We start from the raw sequence: 22,966 nt of genomic DNA on the forward strand, positions 1-22,966 counted from the left end.
AACTTGGTACCTTTAATTTGCCTTTGGCTAGATCCTTTCCAGTCCAATTAACCTTGTTTTGAGATTCAAGAACTAGAACCATATAAAGTCTCATCCTTTCAAGTATATTACAATCGCTGCCTTTGACTAAAATGAATACCACAAAATTGCGTTTTAGCCGTTATCAGGATTTTAGCTAAGCTTTGTCACCTCTTCATATACCTTTGGTTTCTCTGAGTCTCAGATTCTCTTATGTAGGAAGGAAATAATACATCTTCCCAGAAAAAGTTGGTTGTGAGTCCAGCAAGTAGCAAGGTGCCTGAGATTGATGATAAATCTGTAAATCATGATAATAACTAGTGTGTTATTGGCCTTTTAAACAACAACAAGGAGAAAAAAGTTAGTTCAAAGAGAAATACCTTAAAAATAATGTATGCTAATATATAGGTCTCATAACGTATCTCCTATGTGAAAATTAGAATGAGTTATACATAAAGCACTTCTGCTATGTAAGTGTATTTATTATTATTTTTGTCTTGTCAGACAGATTTATTAAATAGTGAAAATAAATTCCTATGTTGTCCACAAATAACTCAAAGGATATTTCACTTAATATATAACTTCAGGAGTTCCCGTCATGGCTCAGCGGTTAACGAATCCAACTAGGAACCATGAGGTTGCAGGTTTGATCACTGGCCTTGCTCAGTGGGTTAAGGATCTGGCGTTGCCGTGAGCTGTGGTGTAAGTTGCAGACACGGCTCGGATCCCGTGTTGCTGTGGCTGTGGTGTAGGCCAGTAGCTACAGCTCTGATTGGACCCCTAGCCTGGGAACCTCCATATGCTGTGGGTGTGGCCCTATAAAGCAAAATATATATATATAAAACTTCAATTACGTTGAATTCTCATTTTCATAATATTCCCCTATTGACTAAGATAAATCTTATTATCTCAGTTCCTTTTCAAAATAATATCAAAACTTTTCAAATAATTACATATGTTGAAGTCCTGTCTTTCCAACATAACTTTAAAAGTTTTCCCCTCTTATCCAGCACAAATGAACATCTCCTTAGAAAAGAAAATCATGGACTTGGAGAAGAGACTTGTGGCTGCCTGATGGGAGGGGGAGGGAGTGGGAGGGATCGGGAGCTTGGCCTTATCAGACACAACTTAGAATAGATTTACAAGGAGATCCTGCTGAATAGCATTGAGAACTTTGTCTAGATACTCATGTTGCAACAGAAGAAAGGGTGGGGGAAAAATGTAATTGTAATGTATACATGTAAGGATAACCTGACCCCCTTGCTGTACAGTGGGAAAATTTAAAAAATTAATTAATTAATTAATTAAAAAATAAATAAATAAAAATAAAAAAATTTAAAAAATATTTTTAAAAAATAAATAAATAAATAAATAAATAAATAAAAGACTAAAAAAAAATAAAAATAAAAGTTTTCCCCTCTTTTATGTAAAAAGAAAATCTAAGTACCCAGTAGCAAAATAACAGAAGGGGATGTGATGTGTGTCTGCTACTCAATATTTTCATCTTACATGTTTTAGAGAGTAAATAACATTGCAAGTTTCAAAAGCAGAATTTTAGAATAATCTCTTTGGGGACCAATGCTCGTATCTGCTGACTTCCATGCACTGTCAGATAGCAGGTATGACTACTAAATATTTGAATATGAGTTGTCAACCTGGACACATATAGAAAAATGTGATGTGAGTTTAAGATATTAAAATACTCCTTCTTCATGTTCATGACTCTACATAGTTTTTAGACCCTCAAAAGTCGAAAGCCCTGGTAAGAGTACTACGAAAGTCTATGTTCAAGCATTAAATCATTGGTCATCTTATTTTAATTGTTCAAAGCTTTAATTTGTTTATAGTGTTCAGAACATTTTTGTTTCTGAATTCAATGCCAAATTTGTCAAAAAAGTATATGAGCTTATCTACAGGTGATAATAGCTGTTACCTAAGTAATCATGTTTAAGAAGAGTAGAATGGGATAAAATAGTCCCTAAATCGGTCTGAGACATACTCCAGTTTGTGCAGCATAGTTCAGGACTTTACATCTGCCATCCACTAAAAAGAGTACTGTTATGAATACACATCATGTATTGATTTATTCAAACTATAAACATTTGGCATTGTTAGCCAGTCAAGTATGGCATTATCATTAAAATTTAGCATCACTTGACATTTTTGAAACACAATAAACTGGTGTATATTAATGAGCTATGACACTACATTACACAAATGTGACAAAAATGATACAGAAATCTGTATGCAGCCATAGTTATTTTGTAATCTGAAGTGTTTAAAGAATATTTTGCCTTCTAGACATCACTCAAACATTTTTATTTTGTAGAAAATTAAAGAGGGATCTAAATTTCTTTGGATTATCTTTTTTTTTTTTAAACTTTGTTGTTGGGCTACCTTTTATTAAGTTTTAAATTTTTTTAAAAATTTATTTTATTGAAGTATAGTTGTTTTATTAGTATTGTGTTGTTTCAGATGTACAGTAAAATGAATAAATTATATATATGTGTATATATATATATATATATATATATATATATATGTTTTTTACATTCTCTTCCATTATAGGCTATTACAAGATATTGAGTACAGTTCCCTGTGATATACAGTAGATCCTTGTTGGTTATCTATTTTGCATATAGTAGTGTGTATATTGTAATCCCAATTTCCTAATTTATCCCTTTCCCCTCCTCCCCTCTGGTAACTGTAAGTTTGTTTTCTGTGTATGGAGTCTATTTCTCTTTTGTAAATAAGTTCATTTGTATCCTTTTTGTAGATTCCACATATAAGTGATGTCATATGATATTTGTCTTTGTGTGATTTACTTCACTTAGCATGATAATCTGTAGGTCCATCCATGTTGCCTCAAATTGTATTATTTCATTCTTTTTTATGGCTGAGGAATATTCCATTGTTTATATATACCACATCTTCTTTATCCATTTATCTCTCAATGGACACTTAGGTGGCTTCCATATCTTGGCTTTTATAAATAGTGCTGCTATGAACATTGGGATGCATGTATCTTTTCAAATTACAGTTTTCTCTAGATAGATGCCTAGGAGTGGGATTGTTGAATCATGTGGTAGCTCTATATTTAGTTTTTTAAGGAATCCCCATACTTTTTTACATGGTGGCTGTACCATTTACCTTCCCACCAAGAGTGTAGGAAGGATTCTTTTTTCTCCACACCCTCTCCAGCGTTTATTATTTGTAGACTTTTTGATGATGGCCATTCTGACTGGTGTGACACAATACCTCATTATAGTTTTGATGGGCAGTTCTCTAAAATGTTGAACATCTTCTCATGTGTGTTTTGGCCATCTGTATGCCTTCTTTGAAGAAATGACTTTTTAGGTCTTCTGCCCATTTTATTAAAAAAAATTGTTAGAGTATGGATGACTTATGTTCATTTTAGGAGTGTATCAGAGTAAATAATTTATACACACACATATATGCATCCCTTTTCAGATTCTTTTTTTTTTTCTTTTTCCACTGTACCCTTGGTGTATAGAAGTTCCTGAGCCAGGGATCGAATTTGAACCTGAGCAGCAACCAATGCCACTGCTGCAGCAACACCAGATCATTAACCCAGTGTGTAACATCAGGAACTCCAGATTCTCTTCCCATACAAGTTATTACACGGTATTGAATAAATGTCCCTGTGCTATATAGTAGGTCCTTGTTACCCATCTATTTTATATAAAACAGTGTATCTTTATCAAGCCCAACCCCCTAATTTATCTCTCCCCCCCATTATTTTCCCTTTGGTAACCATAAGTTTGGTTTCAAAATATTCGAGTCTGTTTCTGTTTTATAAGTTCTTTTGTACTTTTTTGATTAGATTCCACTTATTAGTGATCTCATATGTTATTTGTCTTTCTCTGACTTACTTCACTTAGTATGGTAATTTCTAGATTCATCCATGTTGCTGCAAATGACATTATTTCAGGCTTTTTATGGCTGAGTAATATTCCTTTGTGTATATACCACATCTTCTTTATCTAGTCCTGTGTTGATGAATATTTACATTGCTTCCATGTCTTGACTATTATAAATAGTTCTCCAGGGAACATTGGGATGCATGAATCTTTTCAAGTTATGGTTTTCTCTGGATATATGCCCAAGAGTTGGGTTGCTGGATCATTTGGTAGTTCTATATTGAATTTTTTAAATGACCCTTAGTGCTGTGTTCCATAGTGGTTGCACTAGCTTACATTCCCACCAACAGTGTAGGAGGGTTCCTTTTTCTCCACACCCTCTTCAGTATTTATTTTTTGTAGACATTTTGTTAATGGCCAATCTGAATGGTATAAGGTGATACCTCATTGGAATTTTGATGTGCATTTCTCTAATAATTAGTGATGTTGAACATCTTTTCATATGCTTTTTGGCCGTCTGTCTGTCTTCTTTGGAGAAATGTTTGTTTACATCTTTTGACCATTTTGAATTTCTTTATATTGAGCTGCATAAGTTTTTTTTTTGTATTTTGCAGATTAATCACTTGTCACTCACTTTGTTTGCAAATGGATTATCCTATTCTGTAAATTTTCTATTCATTTTGTTTATGGTTTCCTTTGCTGTGCAAAAGCTTTTAAGCTTAATTAGGTCCCATTTGTTTATTTTTGTTTTTATTTTCATGACTCTAGGAGGTGGGTCAAAAAAGATCTTGTTGTGATTTATGTCAAATGTGCCTGCCTGTTTATGATATCTGGTTTTACATTTAGATATTTAATCCATTTGAGTTCGTTTTTATGTGTGGTGATAGGGAACGTTCTATATTCATTCTTCTCAGCACCACTTATTGTTCTGTATTCATTCTTTCTGATGTAGCTGTCCAGTTTTCCCAGCACTGCTTTCTCATTGTATATTCTTACCTCCTTTATTGTAGATTAATTGACCATAGGTGCATGGACTTATCTCTGGGCTTTTTATCCTGTTTCATTGATTTATATTTCTGTTCTTGTGCCAGCACCATGCTGTTCTGATGACTGTAGCTTTGCAGTATAGTTGAGTCAGGGAGCCTGATTTCTCCAGCTCTGTTTTTCTTTCACAGAATTGCTTTGTCTATTCAGGGTCTTTTGTATTTATGCATAAATTTAAATGCTTTTTATTCTGGTTCTGTTAAAAATGCCCTTGGTAATTAGTCAGGGATTGCATTGAATCTGTCAATTGCCATGGGTAGTATATTCATTTTGATAATATTGATTCTTCCAGTCCAAGAACATGGTATATCTTTCCATCTGTTTGTGTCATCTTTGATTTCCTTCAGCATCTTATAGTTTTCAGAGTACAGGTCTTTTGCCTTCTTAAGTAGGTTTGTTCCTAGATATCATATTCTCTTTGATGTGATTGTAAATGGAATTGTTTCCTGAATTTCACTTTCTGACCTTTTGTAGTTATTATATATGAATGTGAGAGATTTCTGTATATTAATTTTGTATCCTGCAACTTTACCAAATTCATTGATGAGCTTTAGTAGTTTTTTGGTAGCATTTTTATGATTTTTTATATATAGCATCATGTTATTTACAAACAGTGATAATTGTATTTTATTTTTCTCTGAGTGCCATGGCTAGGACTTCTAAAACTATGTTCAATAAGAGTGGTGAACTCTTGGATATATATCCAGACAAAACTTTCCTTGAAAAAGATACATGTACCCATATGTTCGTTGCAGCACTGTTCACAATAGCCAAGACATGGAAACAACCTAAATGTCCATTGACAGATGAATGGATTAAGAAGATGTGGTACATATACACAATGGAATACTATACCACCATTAAAAGAATGAAATAATTTCATTTGCAGCAGCATGAATGCACCTAGAAGTTATCATACTAGGAGTTCCCGTCGTGGCACAGTGGTTAACGGATCCGACTAGGAACCATGAGGTTGCGGGTTCGGTCCCTGCCCTTGCTCAGTGGGTTAAAGATCCGGCGTTGCCGTGAGCTGTGGTGTAGGTCGCAGACGCGGCTTGGATCCCGCGTTGCTGTGGCTCTGGCGTAGGCTGGTGGCTACAGCTCCGATTCAACCCCTAGCCTGGGAACCTCCATATGCTGCAGGAGCTGCCCAAAGAAATAACAAAAAAGGCCAAAAAAAAAAAAGAAAGAAAGAAATTATCATACTAAGTGAAGTAAGCAGAAAGAGGAAGATAAATACCATATGGTATCACTTATATCTGGAATCTAATATATGGCACAAATGAACCTTTCCACAGAAAAGAACTTGGAGAACAGGCTTGTGGTTGCTAAGGGGGAAGGGGAGGAAGTGGGATGGACTGGGAGTCTGGGGTTAATAGATGCAAAATATTGCATTTGGACTGGATAAGCAATGAGATCCCGCTGTATAGCACAGGGAACTATGTCTAGTCACTTGTGATAGAACATGATGGAGGATAATGTGAGAAAAGGAGTATATATATTCAAAACTGGGTTACTTTGCTGTATAGTAGAAACTGACAGAATGCTGTAAACCAACTAGGATGGAAAAAATAAAAATCATAAAAAAATAAATAAATAAAAGTGGCAAGAGTAGACATTCCTGTCTTGTTCTTGATCTTAGAAGAAGTGCTTTTAGCTTTTCACTGTCGAGCATGATATTAACTGTGGGTTTGTCATATATGGCCTTTGTTATGTAGGTAGGCTCCTTTTATGCCCACTTTCTGGAGAGTTTTTTTGTTCCATCATAAATGGATGTTGAATTTTGTCAAAAGTGTTTTATGCATCCGTTGAGATGATCATATGGTATTTTTAAAAATTTTTTAATGTGGTGTATCACATTGATTGATTTTCCCATTTTGAATGTTATCCCCTATTTATATATAAGGAACTTGAAGGTCAAAGAGATTCAATAACTGTTCCAAATAAGAAGTGGAGGTGAGTTTCAAAACTGATTCAGTTTCAGTTACCACTCTTTTCTAAACCATGAGCAGTTTGAGAGCCACTGTTCTATATTTTTACCTTCCACAATTCCCACATATTTAGTATTTTTGATATTGCTAATCTCTAGATTTTAGGAAAATAGGTAAAAAAAATTGAGTAATAATAGTTTATGTAGTACAATTTTTAAGCCTTTAAAACCAGTATTCAGAGAGTTCCCTTTGTGGTTCAGCTGTTAACAAACCCGACTATGATCCGTAAGGATACAGGTTGATCCCTGGCCTCACTTAATGGGCTAAGTATCTGACGTTGCCGTGAGCTGTGGTGTAGGTCAAAGATATGGCTCGGATCCTGTGTTGTTGTGGCTGTGGCATAGGCTGGTGGCTACAGCTCCAATTTGACTCCTAGCCTAGGAGCTTCCATATGCTGCAGGTACTGCCCTAAAAAGGCAAAACAAAACAAAACAAAACAGTATTTTAAAAAAATCCTAAATAAAACAATGACTAAAATAGGTTTGTGCCAATATATAGTAATGATTAGTGTTCCCCCCCCCGCAAAAGATCATCCCTCTAAGAAGTCATTTTAGACTTTTTTCTAATTACCCAATACTGTAATTTTAATGCCATAGATATTCTGTATATCTGTTTATATGCTATGGCTCTTTGCAGGGAGGGGGTGTGTCACAATTGTAATAATTGTTCTTTACCAAGAATCTATTTTGCTCCCTTATGGATGATACTAATCTATTGATAATTCATGGTACCAGTCAATTAAGTTCGGAGACAGTCAGCTATAGTCTAAAACAACAGTGGTTCACAATAGTGACCTTTCTGGACCAACAGCATTGCATCATCTAGAAATTTGTCAGAAATGCACATCCTCTGGCCTCATCCAGTCCTATAGAGCTAGGAACTCTGAGGGTTGGTTCATGCAGTGTTTTAACAACCCCTCAAAGGTGATTCTGATGTACTCCAGTCTTTGGAACTGCTAGCTATGAGTAGAATGCTGAGAGATGGATCCATGGCTTCATCACAACATTGAGCAAGTTACACAATGTCTCAGGTTTTCCATCTTGATATAACTTCACATTTCGAATGTGAAGCCATACATACACAACTTTCTCAGCCTCACTTGTCAACTGGGAATCTACTGGTCTTCTATGGGGGAGGGGATGAGGCTTGACACCTCCCCCAGCGGCTTCAGTAAGATGTTTTTAGATTTTTTTTTTTTGAACAAGATTGCTCAACATACTGTTTAGGAGAACATCGACAAAGACCTGAATTCTTCCCAGAATAAAAAGTGGAAAAATAAGTAAATAATTAAATATTAATATTCTCTCTTAATAGACATCCCATTGTGGGCACAAAACCAAGTAAAACCAGGGTGTCTAATTTTCTGGCAAAATAAATTATGCGAGATATGAGAAGCATACTTCTTTTTCTTAAAATTTTCATTTGTGTTTTTACAAAAGTAAGAAAAATGTTATTTATTTCTTGATTCCACAGAATTCCTCTAGAATTTCACCTAAACATTTCATGTTAATTGAAACATCATACACTTTAGCATATATAATTGAGTTAAAAGTCAAATATTAAATCAAGAAGAAACATTTTCCAATTTTTCTGTTTTGTTTTAGGTGGAGCTTGCTAAGGAAGAAAAATGTGAATTTTTGCCTTTCCTGTCCCCACGGAAGGTTATAGTTAAAGGTGGGAGAATTGTTGCCGTGCAATTTGTTCGCACAGAACAGGATGAAACTGGAAACTGGAATGAAGATGAAGATCAGATAGTCCATCTGAAGGCTGATGTGGTCATCAGTGCCTTTGGCTCAGTTCTGAGGGATCCTAAAGGTAGAGTGCTCAGGAGCTGAAACGTGTCATGCAATTGTCTGTTATTTTACTGCCATAATGGTCCAGCTTTCAGGGAATTGTTTTTCACTTGAACATTCATTTCCTTCTTCCGGTATGAATGCAAGCAATCTTGATTTAAAAGGCTTGGAAATGGTATTTAGTGTTTATACGGAATTATTTTTAAAGCAGTGGAAATGGAAAAGAATATTAATCTTGCTTTCAAGCTTATAATCAAAATACCTATCTTACTTTGTTATAGTGTGTGCCCTGCTTTCTCTGTAAGACTGGCTTCTACTTCAGTTAGACCCAGAGTCAAGAAAATGTGGCAGAGAATTTGTAACAGCCAATCTTCAATGATTCAAGCAAATTAGGACTTAATGAATAGGCAACAATAGAATTCATGTTTACTAGTATCCTCATGCCAAACCATCACTAGAAACATCAAAATTATCAGATTAGAAAGTTTGAACGCCTGTCATTTCATCTGAATGGCATAAATGGACATGTAGGAAATAACCAAATGCTTTAAAAAAGATAATGAGAAAAGGATCCGTTTTATATAGCAGTCCAACTGCATCATAAGCCCATCAGCTAAGGCTGTGTTAGCGGTTATGTTTTCCCCACACACAGTGTTTTTGTGGCCAATTGTAGATAAAAGCTTAGGGACCTCTTTGCCTTCATTTTGCAAGTCCTTTACATTTTACTACACACTGTCCAATGACAATTAACTCTTTTATTAACCGAAAGGAAAATAAAAGAAAGATGTATCTCTAGGTCGGAGAGTCATTAAGAAAAAACAGTAGCAACAACCGCAAAAAAAATCTAAACCTGACAAATCCTGTAACTTCCTACCATATCCGTGATAAAATTACATGTCATATCTGGAACAGGAAGAGATATATGCATGGAAATGTGCATTTTTATGCAACAGATAAGTAAAAAATTTAACCACTCATCAGGATATTTTATCTGCAGGACATCAAACATCTTGGTATTTGGAAACATCCAGATGTTTCATGTCATCAAGATAAATGTTTTCAAATAGCTGGATGATGGCCTGAATTTGTCACTTTTCATCTAGACATTTATGTGGCATGTAGACATAGTCTCAGTGTGGTTTGTTATTCATTGATGAACTCAGGAAGGGAAAAAAAGAACAAGGGGCAAATTGCATTCTATTATTTTTAAAAAATCATACTGTTCTTATTACTATGCATATCACAAAAAAACTGAGTAAAAGTTGAATCATACTTGATTTTCAATTCTATTAATTGCCTATCAAAAATTAATGTGTCTTACCCATCTAAATTTATGTTCTACAACTGACAACTCTAATATTAAGAAAAATGTATCTTTTCCTGAGCAAACTTAAGTAGATGTGGCTCAGATCATAGAAAACAGCTTTCCAAAGCTTGTGCTCCTACGTGTAGGTGAAGAGTGAAAGATTTAACTTAGTATTTAAAATACGAAGTAGAAGAGAATTTGATTTGTGTTGATTTGACAAAGTCACTTCAGAATTTATGTGTGTATTTTCTTCCAGAATTTCCTTGTGGATGTTACTTCCAGTGTTCTACATGCATTATCCCACATACATTAGAGAAATCAAGAAAAAATGTTTCATTTTCCTTTTTTTCCCTCCTCCTCCTGACCTGAAAAACAAACTGCCTGGGAAAATATTCCTCAAATAAAATCACTTGCTTTACCAGGGCTCTTCAATATTTACATTAATAAGAGCTACTTTTCAAGTTAGATGGGAGCCGGAAGAGCTGGAATGTGAAAGAGCTTCCATCCATGCCTCGCCTGCTTTCTAAATATATTCGGTACTGTTTTTTGAATGGAAAACATTTTTAAAATGGTAGAGGGAATCAGTACTTGTTCAAAGTTGATCAAGACGTTCTCACCCAAATGGTATTTGAACTCTTAAAAGAATAATTTACTAAAGTCATAAAACTTTCATGTGAACATATGTATCCAGTGTGGTGAAAATCAGTTCTTAGGAAGCGAGTTCTCCATTGGGTTAGAAGAGAAAAATATCCATGTCCCTTTCTTCCGCTCTGAATCTTGTCCCAACTTGATACCCAGGTGATGTGATTTATGTGCGGTGCCTTTGTGATTATTCCATAGGTGGTACTATATATTTTAATATATTTACTTATAACCTGTTTCTTAAAATGTTAACCTACCTTTCTACCATTCTTCCTCCCTCCTTCCAGTCTCTCTTTGCACAGGGTCCAATGAACTTCATGCCAAAGTCAGTGATGTCTCTTCAGTCCTTATTCTATTTTCTGAATTTGACAGTGTTAAATAAACATTTCTTCCTATTTGAGAAAACTTTCTTCCAAGTCACTTAACCTTTCTGGGTCTCAGCTTCTTCCTTTATTAAAAAACAGAAAACAAAGAAACAAGGATAATAAAACAGTCTCTCCCTACCTCTCAGGACTGTTGTCAGAATTAAAATGAAATAATGTAAAAGTGGTTTGGAAGTGAAACTGTAAAACATTATTATTGTTTATGACACTCCATGTTCTTGCTTTTTCTTCTAACTATTACTTTTCCACTACCTACCACTGACTGCTTTTCTTTCTCTAGTTTTCCAAAGTTCAGATTTAGCTTACTTTCTCTTCTTAATATATTTATTCCTTCATTGAACTGATAATCTCCTTCATTCACACATGCATTAATTCCTGTAAGAAATACCTAGCAAACTTCTATATGCCAAGTACTAGCTAGACTTACAGTAGGCTCTTCTGCACTTCTGTGTAAAATGACTCTGAAACCTCTTTCCACTCTCCATGCCTTAGAAGACATTTCATCCTGTATTTATGCTCATGCATGTAATGAGCACTGACTGAGTTTCCAGTGAATGTCAGATACCAAGGTGTATGCTGGAGAGAACAAAGGTGAATGAGGCATAACTTGTACCTAACCACCTCACAGACTGGGGTCGAAGACAGACCTGCAGACAAATAACTCTTGTGTTGAGTAAATGATGCATTTAGAGAGATACGCGCAAAGGAAGGACCACCTCATCAAATTTCCCTGAGGCAGATCTCTTCTCGACTTTCCTCTTACTGTAAATAGTACCATAGTTCTCCTGTCACCACAACGCGAAGTGGTACCCCAGGGTCAAATATCTAATTGCAGTCCTCCTCTTCGTTGACTTCGCTGGTGCGCCCTCTGCAACAGGATGACGTTTCTACTGCTTAGTCCTTGGGAACTTCAGCAATGACTTTATGTATTCCATATACTTAGCTTTACTTTCCACTGTTCCCTGTTGAACTCTTCCTCCCAGTGTCTAGTACAGGGTGGATCCCATAGTAGGTAATTCAGAGAGTCCTCGGTGAATGTGTTGCATAAATATATGCGGAAGAATTCAAGGAATGAAATAAACCTGACAGAGTACAGATAAAGAACAGTGATGATTTATGCTTTCAACATTGTCAATGTTTTCTAAATGAAAACACCTGTAATGTATCAATTATATCAATAATATGTATTTATAAAGGTAAACTAAATTGAAAAATTTGAAGATTAAATTTTTAATCCTAGTTTTTTCCATTATACAGTTTTATTTTTGCAATTCCCTTAATTTATGTTTCACAAAGAAGACTATAAAATAACTTTATTTAGCATTAAGCATCCAATATATCTGTAAGAATTATTTCATGTTGTAAAAATAGTAAGTGCCTCAATAGCTTATAGAAAAGATAGGTATGTCAAATTTATAAAACAAATTTGGATAATATCTTTAGATTACAGTTGCTAATTATTTCATTGTTCCTAAGGCTTGTAACAATTATAAGTAATCATCATTAATTTACTTAATTCTACTTTATTTCCGTCTTTCATTTTGGATTGGAGCAGTGAGTGGGAAATAAGAACAAAAGACTACACATTCCACATCCCTGTGCGTGGAATATACGTGTGCTTATTATAAGGACAATTTAATTGAATCCTTCATTAACAACTGTCCCAAATGCTAAAGGCAGTGTGGTGTCCAATTTCTAATTTGATTGGGATAATAAAATCTTAGCCTTATTTAATATCTTTCCTGGGAAAAATTCAAAGTGGTCCCACCGTTTCAAAATTCTCATCCATTCCCACTAACTATGTGAGATTACAGGTCACATTAAACTCAGGTTTTATTGTTCGAGACTGATTTTGCAAGTCTGCTCACAGATATTTCCCTTCATTGGAAATTTTAAAACATTGATTTGTTTATTTTAAAAATAGAGATTTTGGTAGTATAGGAAGTTTCCTCATCTTCTGAACACCAACATCAGTGTTTATAGAATTAAATTTTCCCTTTTAGTTTGTTTGGACGATGTCAAATTTAAGAGACGTTTCCTCGTTTAATTCCCTTCTCTTTCTGCTTGGAACCAAACTGCCAGTTGTGAAAGTGTGCGTGTCTTTTCTGTTCATTTGGAATTGATAAGGAAGAAACTGTCACTGTTTTCACTGACCTCACAGTTTCATTGTTGCCGTGGAAGTACTAAAAGCGGGCCTTGTCCTCAAATTCCCCGGGTATCTGGATGACAGAGGCTTTCAGACCCTGAAGGACGGCGCTGTGGCCTGTGCCCTGACCTCTGTGCTTCGGCCCTCACTGCATCACAGTCATCCTCTCATTCTTCTGTGATGGCCACTTTGAAAAAAGCTGTGTGCTTTGGTCTTCCAGAACCTTCCATAATTTATCTTCCACTTAGATTGTAAGCCCCAGAAGGGCCAAGACTGTACTTCATAGTAAGCTGTAGTCCCAATAGTAGCCAACATGTTATTGTGCCCGTAATGAATGTACAGTATATATTTGACGATTTGACTGGATTCATGTTATCAATCTTAATACACCTACTTGTTATTTTTTTTCCTGCATGGTATTAGTTTGGCTTATTTTTTTTAGAAAACAGAAATGTTAGAGAATAATCCAATAAATATGACATTTAATTAGAGTCCGCCTGATATAGCAGCTTAGAGCAGAGGCTCGGGAACCAGGCTGCCCAGCTGGAAACCTGGCTCCCTTATTCTCTTTGTACTTCATGATCTTGATCTTTTAAGAGTGCCAATTATAGTATCTACCATCTAGAATTATTTTAATAATAAATAAGTGAATAGTATATGTATAAAGCACTTAAATATATGTCTAGCACATATATGGTAGGTAAGCATCTCTAAAGCTTTAGATATTATTTCTCTTGTGTAACAAAATAATATTTTAACAATTAAATTGGGTTGTATTATATCCTTATGAGGGTATAAATGTTGTCTAGGAATAAAAGCATTTGAAAATTAAGACTTCATCTGGGACCTTGCAGGCTCTGTTAACATGTCTTTGTAAATAAGTAAAGCAGATGCTTTTACAATTTATGATTTTTTAAATGAGAAAATCTTTCCTCTGTTTGGTTTCTTTTTATTTGCAGAAAAAATACTACACGGTTTTTAACTGTATCATATGTTTTAAAGATGTTTTATTATCGGTTCTGGTGTTTTTCATACCATTAAGAGGAATTTTCTTTCAGCTAATTCTTAGCAGTTAGAAATTTTCTACTTTGAGTTTTCGTAAATCAGGTATTTAAAGAGCAAAGGATATCTTTAGAGTCTGTGTTTTTCCTGTAAAACATGGTAAAACTAGGTTGAATTTTTGGTTTGTTTGGTTCTCATTTTCTCTTAAAAAGGTAAGAGAGAAGTACTTTAGAAGATGCTAAGTTTGAACTTTAAAGCCCTTGAAAATCATGGGATGAGATTAACTAAGATGGAAAGCTTTTGTTTTGGGAGGAAAGATAGGATGAACGGTGCAGTAAAACCGACTCGGGATCATGCTGCACAGCACTGCTCCGGAGAGCAGACGACGAGGTGGCCAGCTGTCTGGGCATAGCAGGGAGTGCGTGGCCCTCCCAGTAAAGAGTTTATGTGCTTCACCCAGTGCCTACGTTTCTCTCCTGCTCATCTCACTAGAGACAATAAGAAACACAAGGCCCAACTCTTTCTGAACCTTTAATGCGACCCTCAGAAACCACCCCCTTGAGAGCATTAATTGCCAGTGGTTCCATGAGGGAACAACTGGTGGGGGGGGGGGGGGGCGCTGTGTGAAAATTGCTTCCCATTTCCTCTTATTCAAAGGTCCTCTAACATTTTTTCAAAACCTCATGGGGTAAATCAAAGATTCTGCACAAACTAGCTTCGGGTGTAGTTTTGATTTGCTTGCCCTGCACTGAGAAGGGGTGCAGGCCATGGGTTAACAATGCGGATGTTCAAGAGGTTTTCAAATGTGCCTGTTTTTCCTCAATCATCGGGATAGTGGGGGGGGGGACTAGAAAAAAAATGTTTTAAGTTTTTAGATGAGTCAGGTGCCCAATGATAATAGTCATCTGTGCTTTAAAAAACCCATGGCATTGATATTGTCGATTTGTTTTTTCTCCTTATTAAAATGTAACTCACATGTCACTCTGCTAATGGAATTGGGAACATGAAGGGATTTTAATAACTTCCCTCCCTTTTTTAACCATCATATTTCATTTTTAAGCCATAAAATACTTTCTTCAGAAGCCACTGGTGGCCCTTAGAGATTTAGTAACTTTTTCTTTGAACAATTGTCCACTTTTTTGTGGCCTTCGGCTTTCATAATTCCTCTTCTGCTCTACCAAAAATAAAGAGGAGAGGCAAGGAATGGAGTACCGAGTTGAGAATGTGTCATAATTGTCAGATTTTCCCTGTTGTATGCATTTTTGTAAACAGAAACGTTTACAAGATAGTTTCAAAGAACAGATTAAAAAATACCGCATTTCGGAGTTCCCTTTGTGGCTCAATGGTTAATGAATCCGACTAGGAACCATGAGGTTTCGGGTTCGATCCCTGGCCTTGCTCAGCGGGTTGGGGATCCGGCGTTGCCGTGAGCTGTGGTGTAGGTTGCAGACGCGGCTCAGATCTGGCATTGCTGTGGCTCTGGCGTAGGCCGGTGGCTACAGCTCCGATTGGACCTCTAGCCTGGGAACCTCCATATGCCCAAGTGGCCCAAGAAACAGCAAAAAGACAAAAAAATAAAAAGATAAAAATAAATAAAAAATAAAAATAAAAAATACCGCATTTTATTGCTAGATAAGGGAACTTTCTTACTGATGGCTCAAACCTCAGAGGTAGGGCTCACTAATGATAAATACAGCTAAGAGTGAATAAGATAGTGAAAAACCAAGCTTTCAGTCCCGTGTCACCTATGGATATGTTATAATACAATAATGTGCACTGGAGTTTTCCTTACCTATGTTTCCAAACATGCTGGAAAGGACTTAAGAGGTAATACATTCTAGACTCCTAATTTCACAGGCTTATTTGTTTAGCTAATAACTTCTGTTGGCTGCTATTCCAGGCACTGGTTTGTGTTCTGGGAATAAAGTAGTGAAAAGGCGAATGCAAACCTTGCCTCCTCTGGGCATGCAGTTTACCAGGGAGACTCACAATTACAATAAATTGTGCTGGGGGAAGTGTAGAGTCCTAGGGAAGCACAGAACACAGTCTGAAGGTTCAGAGAAGCTTCCTAGAGGAAGTGGGCTGTAAATTGAAGGCTGAGTGATTGTGTAGGAGTTACCAGGTGGAATGGGGGTGGAAGGGAGGGAGCCACAGGGAGATTATGCAACTTGCTCAACACCGCACTGTTAGATTAAGTCGTCATTTTACAGTCAACTTTAAAAGCTATATTAAAAAAAAAAAAAACAGCATGTCTTTAGAAAGTTGTCATCAGCCTACTTATTTCATGCATGTTCTCATCTTTATAAATGAAGGTCTGAATTTTTCATTTGTATTTCTAAAATTCAACTTTTTAATTTTGTGATTTTGTCTCTTCATTTCTCATTATTTTTCATGCAGCGAACATTTTTTAATATTCAGATATATTATAAGCACTGTCCAGGTGCTAAGAATACAAACATGAGTAAAAGAGAATCTTTGCCTTCCAGGGACTTGGTGGCTAATGAGAGAAACGGGCATGTCAGTGCTTACATTGCAGCATAATATGCCAGTGGGAGATAATACTTGGACTGGGTTTCAGGGCTTTCTCTGTTAGGGGGAATATCATACACAAAGTACAAGCTGAAGAATGGCCTCAGGTGACCAGACAATGATGAGAAATTCTGTTTCGCTGGCGCAGATGCTGTATGGTAAGATAAGAATGGGAGGGTTGAGATGGCAGGAAATTTGGCTGTAAATTTATATGGACTTAGGAAATTCCTGCGCTAAGCTAGGGGTTTTGAATTTTACCCTATGGACGCCCAAGTGACAAATGGGGAGGTTTAAATATGGGAGAGATCATTATGTTGATAAGGTAATTCTAGTAGGGGCTGGATCTTCCTTCTTTCTGCTTGGGTTTGAACCCTTTGTAATATTCTTAAAATTGTTGAGAGTCAGAAACCCTGAAATCACCTTTGAGATGGTTCCTATCAAAGGCAAGTATGTTTTCTAGCACTGAATGCCTGAAATAAGCAAAGTTATTCACCAGTCATGGGTATGATCCAATGATGCAGGTCCCCTTTGGGAAGGTGCTCCTCTAAGATTTTCAGAATTAAGGAAGGGAGACAACCTGTGCGTGACAAGGGTGAGTTATACATGCCTAATTTCTTCCTCTAGGTCCACTAATTATAATTACTCACTTCAGCTTTTTTAAGAGAGGTAAGATACAAAGAGACACCATGAGTGTTAGAGCAGTAATTGTTTCCACGCATGGAGGAGGCATCGGGGTGTGGTGTAGGCAGATGCTGCTCCGTGATGGCAGCAATGCTGGCAAAGATGGCCTGGGATTAAGACAGAGCAGTATGGATGAAACCCAGTAGAAGACTGTTTCCTTCAGTTTTTATGGCTGCTGATGAAGGTCCAGATTAAAGTCAAGGAGATAGAACTGCAGAAGAACATTCAGAAGCAAGATGTATTTTTAAGAAGACAGTCAGAATTTGGTCATCTGATTGATAGAGTGAATATCGAGTGTCTAGCATGGTGATCTGATCAGATGTCCATAATGCCTGCAGAACTCACGAATGCAGCAGGTAGAACAGATTTAAGGGAAATGGTGATGTATTTGATGTGGATTTGCTAATCTATTCAACAGCTGGAAATAGGACTAGAGCTCAGAACATTTAGATTAAAAAGAGACATTAGGAATCACTATATATTGTTTGTCTGTCTTTTCACTGTCATAACATAGTGCCTAAAACAGTGGTTGTTCATTGGTTGGATTAGTGAATGAAAGCCGTTGTACCTTATAGTTTAGATAACAACTTCTTGAAAGTATGACAGAAGAGGACATGTGGCATTTCTGGGAATCTAGAAGAGTCTCACCTACCATATTACGAAGAAGAAAAATCAGCTTTTATTATGTACCTGCTTTTCAGGTGGTAAATATTTTAGGAAGATATGACATTAAGACAGTTTTAGTCCAAAGTCCTTTACCTTTCCCCCTTTTCTTAATACTAATTAACTCCTGATGCTCCTTTTTCATCTCATAATAAACATTGATATATCCTCTGTATGGGGGTTGGCCCAGTGATGAGAATAAATCATTTCTAGTCTCCCCTAGGCAGTGCCTTTCTTTTAACTATATTTTAGGAAAAAAGCATTCTCAGGAAACCAATAGTAGAACTGTACATTTTTTAATAGAAACTGCTCTAATTGTCAGATTTTTTTTTTTGGCTTAAAGATTTATTGTCTTTCTACTATAAAATACACTGTGCAGAGCGAGGATAAAGTGGTGGAATCTAAAGCAAGTACCGGCATTTCTGTAGAATAACTATCCAATATAATTGAATTTTGGCACAGTTTTTCTTTGGAGTTATTTTTAAAGGGTGGAGGTGATGAGGAGGGAGGTCAAACTGATAAGAGTGTTGAAAGTGATTTGGAATCAACATCACATCACTTACAACTGCCTTAGACATCCATTTGAAGCACAACATGATATTTCTGTAATTATTTTACTTCCCTCTAATAACTGCATAGGAATAGGTTTGTTTCCCCAGTGAATAGCTCTGTTCAGAGCCTTCCCTTATCTTTATTTTCCAGGTTTCACTAGTGGTTGATATCATATGCATTCTTACAGGGAGACAGTGGATAAATCAGTACTTTTTCATCAAATCAAAGATTACTTACAAGAAGTAGAGCAGTGGCATGTAACAAGTTTTGCTGGGGAAAGAAGGTAGAAAATGGAAAAATAGCCTAATTGTTTCAGATTACAGAAATCTTAAAATGTAGCCAAATGTTATTCAGCATAGAGTGGATATAATACATGTCCAGAGTTTTACTAACCATGGACTATTATTTCTTTTAATTACCAATTTGCTTATGGCATCCCAAAAGTGTATTCTGAAACCTATATTCCTATGAGATGTTAGAGTACACTAAGCTGCTGTGAAATGTAAATTCTAGATGTAAAATTTAGTCAAATTATAAAGCAATGATGTAGATTTCATAGCACTGGTCTTAGTAATATGTATTTTGTAGTGCAGATTACTATTGTTAATTATATTTCATTTGTGTCCTTGTCTCAAAGCACAACATTAAAAATAACAATATACCTATTTAAAAGACAGTCTTTAACTAAATTAGACATTGACCTGCATAAATGTAAATTGTAATTTTATGAGTTGGAAAATTGCATTAAATCGCATTTGATATATAGCCCCTAAATATGGAAGATACCCAATTCAAATGTAATATTCACATGTAATTTACTAGGTGTCCCAAACTTGCTGCAGGAGAAAGCCAGCACTTACTTGAACGTATATTCAGAGGTCTTGACCAAGCTTTATGTTCTAATGTTAACCACTGCCAACCTTTTTTCCAAGCTAGCCGTTCTTATAACATTGCTTTAATTATGAAGCTCTTTAAAATATGTTCAAAGGACTTTTACTTACACAACTATTTTTTCCATGCAAATGCATGGATAAGAGTCAAGCATATTATTTTCAGCGAACATCCAGTGATTTTTCCAAGCCCTCTAAAAAGCATATTGACAATCCATTTTGTTTAATATGGCCCAGTGTTTTCCCTGTATTTGCACACTGCTGCCAAACGAGCTACTATATCACCAATATCACTGCATTATTCGCATACTTTAGAATCCAAAATTATTCTCCCCTGATTGTGGGATTGAAACCAAATGCTTCAATTTAATTTTGACACCCTCCTAATCTACCCTTCTACCTACTTGTGGGACCTTATTTCCTGTTCTTTCATTCTGTATTTATTAAGTTTACAAGATTCTGTGTTCGGTTCTCCTGGGTACACAAAAATGAATACATTGTCCCTGTCTACAGGAGCTTGCAGTCTAATAGAGGGAGAAAAATGCACATAAATAAAAATGCCATTAGGTAGAAAGTGACTCAAGGAGAAATAGATAAACTGCTAGCATCACGCACAGGGTGGAGAGACGACTTCCAGCTATAAGAATCAAAGAAGGTTTTAGGCAGGCAGTGGTATTTGTCCTAGAGAAGGAAGACAACAGAGACAGGAAAGACACATTCCATCACGGTGAACAGACTGGATATGCACTAGGGGTAGTTTAATTGGCTAGATCAGGTGGCACACAACAAGAAAGGTGGAGAAACACATCATTACTAATTCACAAACTGTCTTAGCATTAGGCTAAAGCATGTGAATTTTATTTTAAAGTTGGTGGGTATCTTATAAATAAAAAGGGCCACGTCGATAAAATATGCTCCACTCACACACAAAGGGAACACACAGTTAAGTATGTGTCTCCTGTCTGGCTCCAGCCCTTCTTCTACTTCACTCTATACACTTTATATATTCTGAGTCTTATTGACAATAGGCCTGCAGGGTAGTTTATTCATATTTTAATCTAAAGTACCCAGCACAGTCTTAAGGGCTCACCTAATGAATGGATAAATGAATAAATGAAGAGATGGATAAATCTTGGGATGAATAGAATGAAATGATTGCTTTATTCTAAACACCCCCATAGAAAATTCACAGCAAAGATAAAAGCATATGAAAGCAGTGTTTATGTAAAGTATCCCATGAGGACCAGCAAGTCTTCCTTCTGTGGAGGGAGTGGTCCGATGCTGGACATTTTCATTTGCATAGAAAATAGCCTCCTTACTGGTCACACTGCTTTTTATCTTGCTTCTACATAGTCCTACCAGAATCAGCTTTGTAATAGAAATTATATCATTTCATTCCCCTGTTCCAGGCTCCAGAGGTTTCTGCTTTATTTAAAATGAAAGTCTTGCCACAGCCCGTGAAGCCCTCCTTGATCAGGCCCCTGCCTATCTCGAGGCCTCCTCTCCTCTTCTCTTTCTTGCTTTCTTCCGTCCACATAAAGCCTCCCTTCTGCTCTTCAAGTGCGTCACCTTCAGCTCATCCTAAGCCCTCTGGCTGGAATGATCTGCCTCAAGGTCTTCACAAGCTGCCTCATGCTCATCCTTCTGTTTTAGCTCAAATGCCGTCTCATCACAGAGCCCTCTGTGCCCCTCCATCTCCACCGTGATCCAGAGCACCTCTCTCACTTCTCACTCCCTCACTTTATCACACTCTCCTTTGCATACCTCTCTTCTTAGCCGTTTCCTATCGTATAATTTAGTTACTTGTTTACCTTTTATATTGTATATTCTGCCAGCCGAAATGTACACCCCACAAGGACAGGTCCCTTATCTATGGTTAACTACGGGTGGATTCAGCACACAGTAGATATTAATTGCATAAATGAATGCAAGCCAATGCCTTATTTTTCTCCTATGCAGTCATTTAAACTCCCAGAACACCCTGAATGCAATGTTTTGCTCTTTTTGCCAGATCCTTTTTCCTTAACCCCTTTTATTCTGTGTTTTGCCTTCATCTTTTACCTGCAGATGCCATCTTTTTACTGCTCATTGGCCTCAAGTTACTCATTCATTTCTCTTGTGTTTGACGTTTCTTGAAATGATCACTTCTTGGTTTGTGTGGTCTAATATCTTGATTCACCTGAAACTGATGATTCCTCCTCTGGCTTTAGTTCAGGTTGTGATTGCTGCCACTTTAGAAAATAAATGCTTAGTTCTCTTTTTACCCCAATTTGTGATTTTTCTTTACAAACTTTGTCCATCCTTAAGACTATATCTAATCCCAGGGTGCAGGGCCCTCTCCTAAGGTCTAGCTGTTTATCTCCGAATGTTCCCGAAGACCTCCAGGCCTTCCCAGTTGGTACAGCTGTAGTGGATTTGTCCTTAGGTTCAAGTCCGGAGAATGTGACCTGGGGAGCTTGCTGCAGTCTCAGTTTCCCCAACTATAAGATTAAAATAATACTTATTCTTTGAGGATCCAAAGAGATAGTACAGACACCAGAACGTCCAGAACACCACATGTACATGGGGGCACTGAGTAGATGTTTGTCATTGTTTCATCGTGAATTCTATTGAATATAGACTTTGTCGATACCAAAAATATTTCTTGGCTTCATGGTAATACAAGCTGTACTCTATATAAAGAAGCTGTATTTTTGAATCATGCATTTATTGATGTGCTAAAACTGTTTAAAAGAAATTCTACTGTATGTTTTAAGTTTGCATTGAAATATGCCTACAGCCGATTGACAAGGAAAAAAAAAAGTCATAAGATGGATATCAAAAAATAACATTAATGAGCTGCTAAAGCTAAAATTACAGGAACTTATGAAATTGGTTAAACATAAAAACCATTAAACTGTTTACTGAAGCTTCACAGATATACTGCAGCTAATGAGCATTTCTGCTATTTAAATAAGCCCAAATTGAACACACATTACATGGATACATAATTAGTCATGGCAGTCAAACACACATAGACTTACTTTTAAAGCTCTATTTAGGGAATCTTTTCCATTTGATTTATTTTGTTAATTAAAATATTTTTCAGTATTCACTTATATTTTAATAATACTGCTTTCTCGAGTAGTATAATTTACTAGTGGCTTTCTATTTATTTTTATTTATTCAGCAAATGGGGATTTAATATTAAACATTTTTAACCCCTTTCTGTAATTATTTATATCACTTGATGGTATCATTCAGCAAGTTAAAAAGCTATTTCACTGAGAAATACATATAAAATATTTCAGTAGCCTTTCCACTTTTTTCACTGTCTCCTCTAATTATCAAGAGGTATTAAGCACCCAAATGTGCATAGAATTATGATGATTATGGTCCAAATCAGATTAAAGGATGATCTATTCCTTCAAGGAGTTTGTAGTCTTAAGTAGATGGTATCATTGAA

The 22,966-nt window shown here is 36.2% G+C and overlaps 1 protein-coding gene across 2 annotated transcripts in view; it reads left to right on the forward strand.

Moving 5' to 3' along the window:
- Positions 1-22,966, forward strand: part of DPYD (dihydropyrimidine dehydrogenase) — a 787,163-nt gene that overhangs the window by 357,897 nt on the left and 406,300 nt on the right. For both annotated transcript variants that reach the window (XM_047785224.1, XM_047785223.1), the window contains exon 11: positions 8,539-8,749. In XM_047785224.1, the coding sequence (XP_047641180.1) occupies positions 8,539-8,749 (211 nt within the window). The remainder of the gene's footprint in view (positions 1-8,538; positions 8,750-22,966) is intronic.

Source organism: Phacochoerus africanus, chromosome 6 (assembly GCF_016906955.1).
Source record: "Phacochoerus africanus isolate WHEZ1 chromosome 6, ROS_Pafr_v1, whole genome shotgun sequence".
Classification (NCBI taxonomy): domain Eukaryota; kingdom Metazoa; phylum Chordata; class Mammalia; order Artiodactyla; family Suidae; genus Phacochoerus; species Phacochoerus africanus.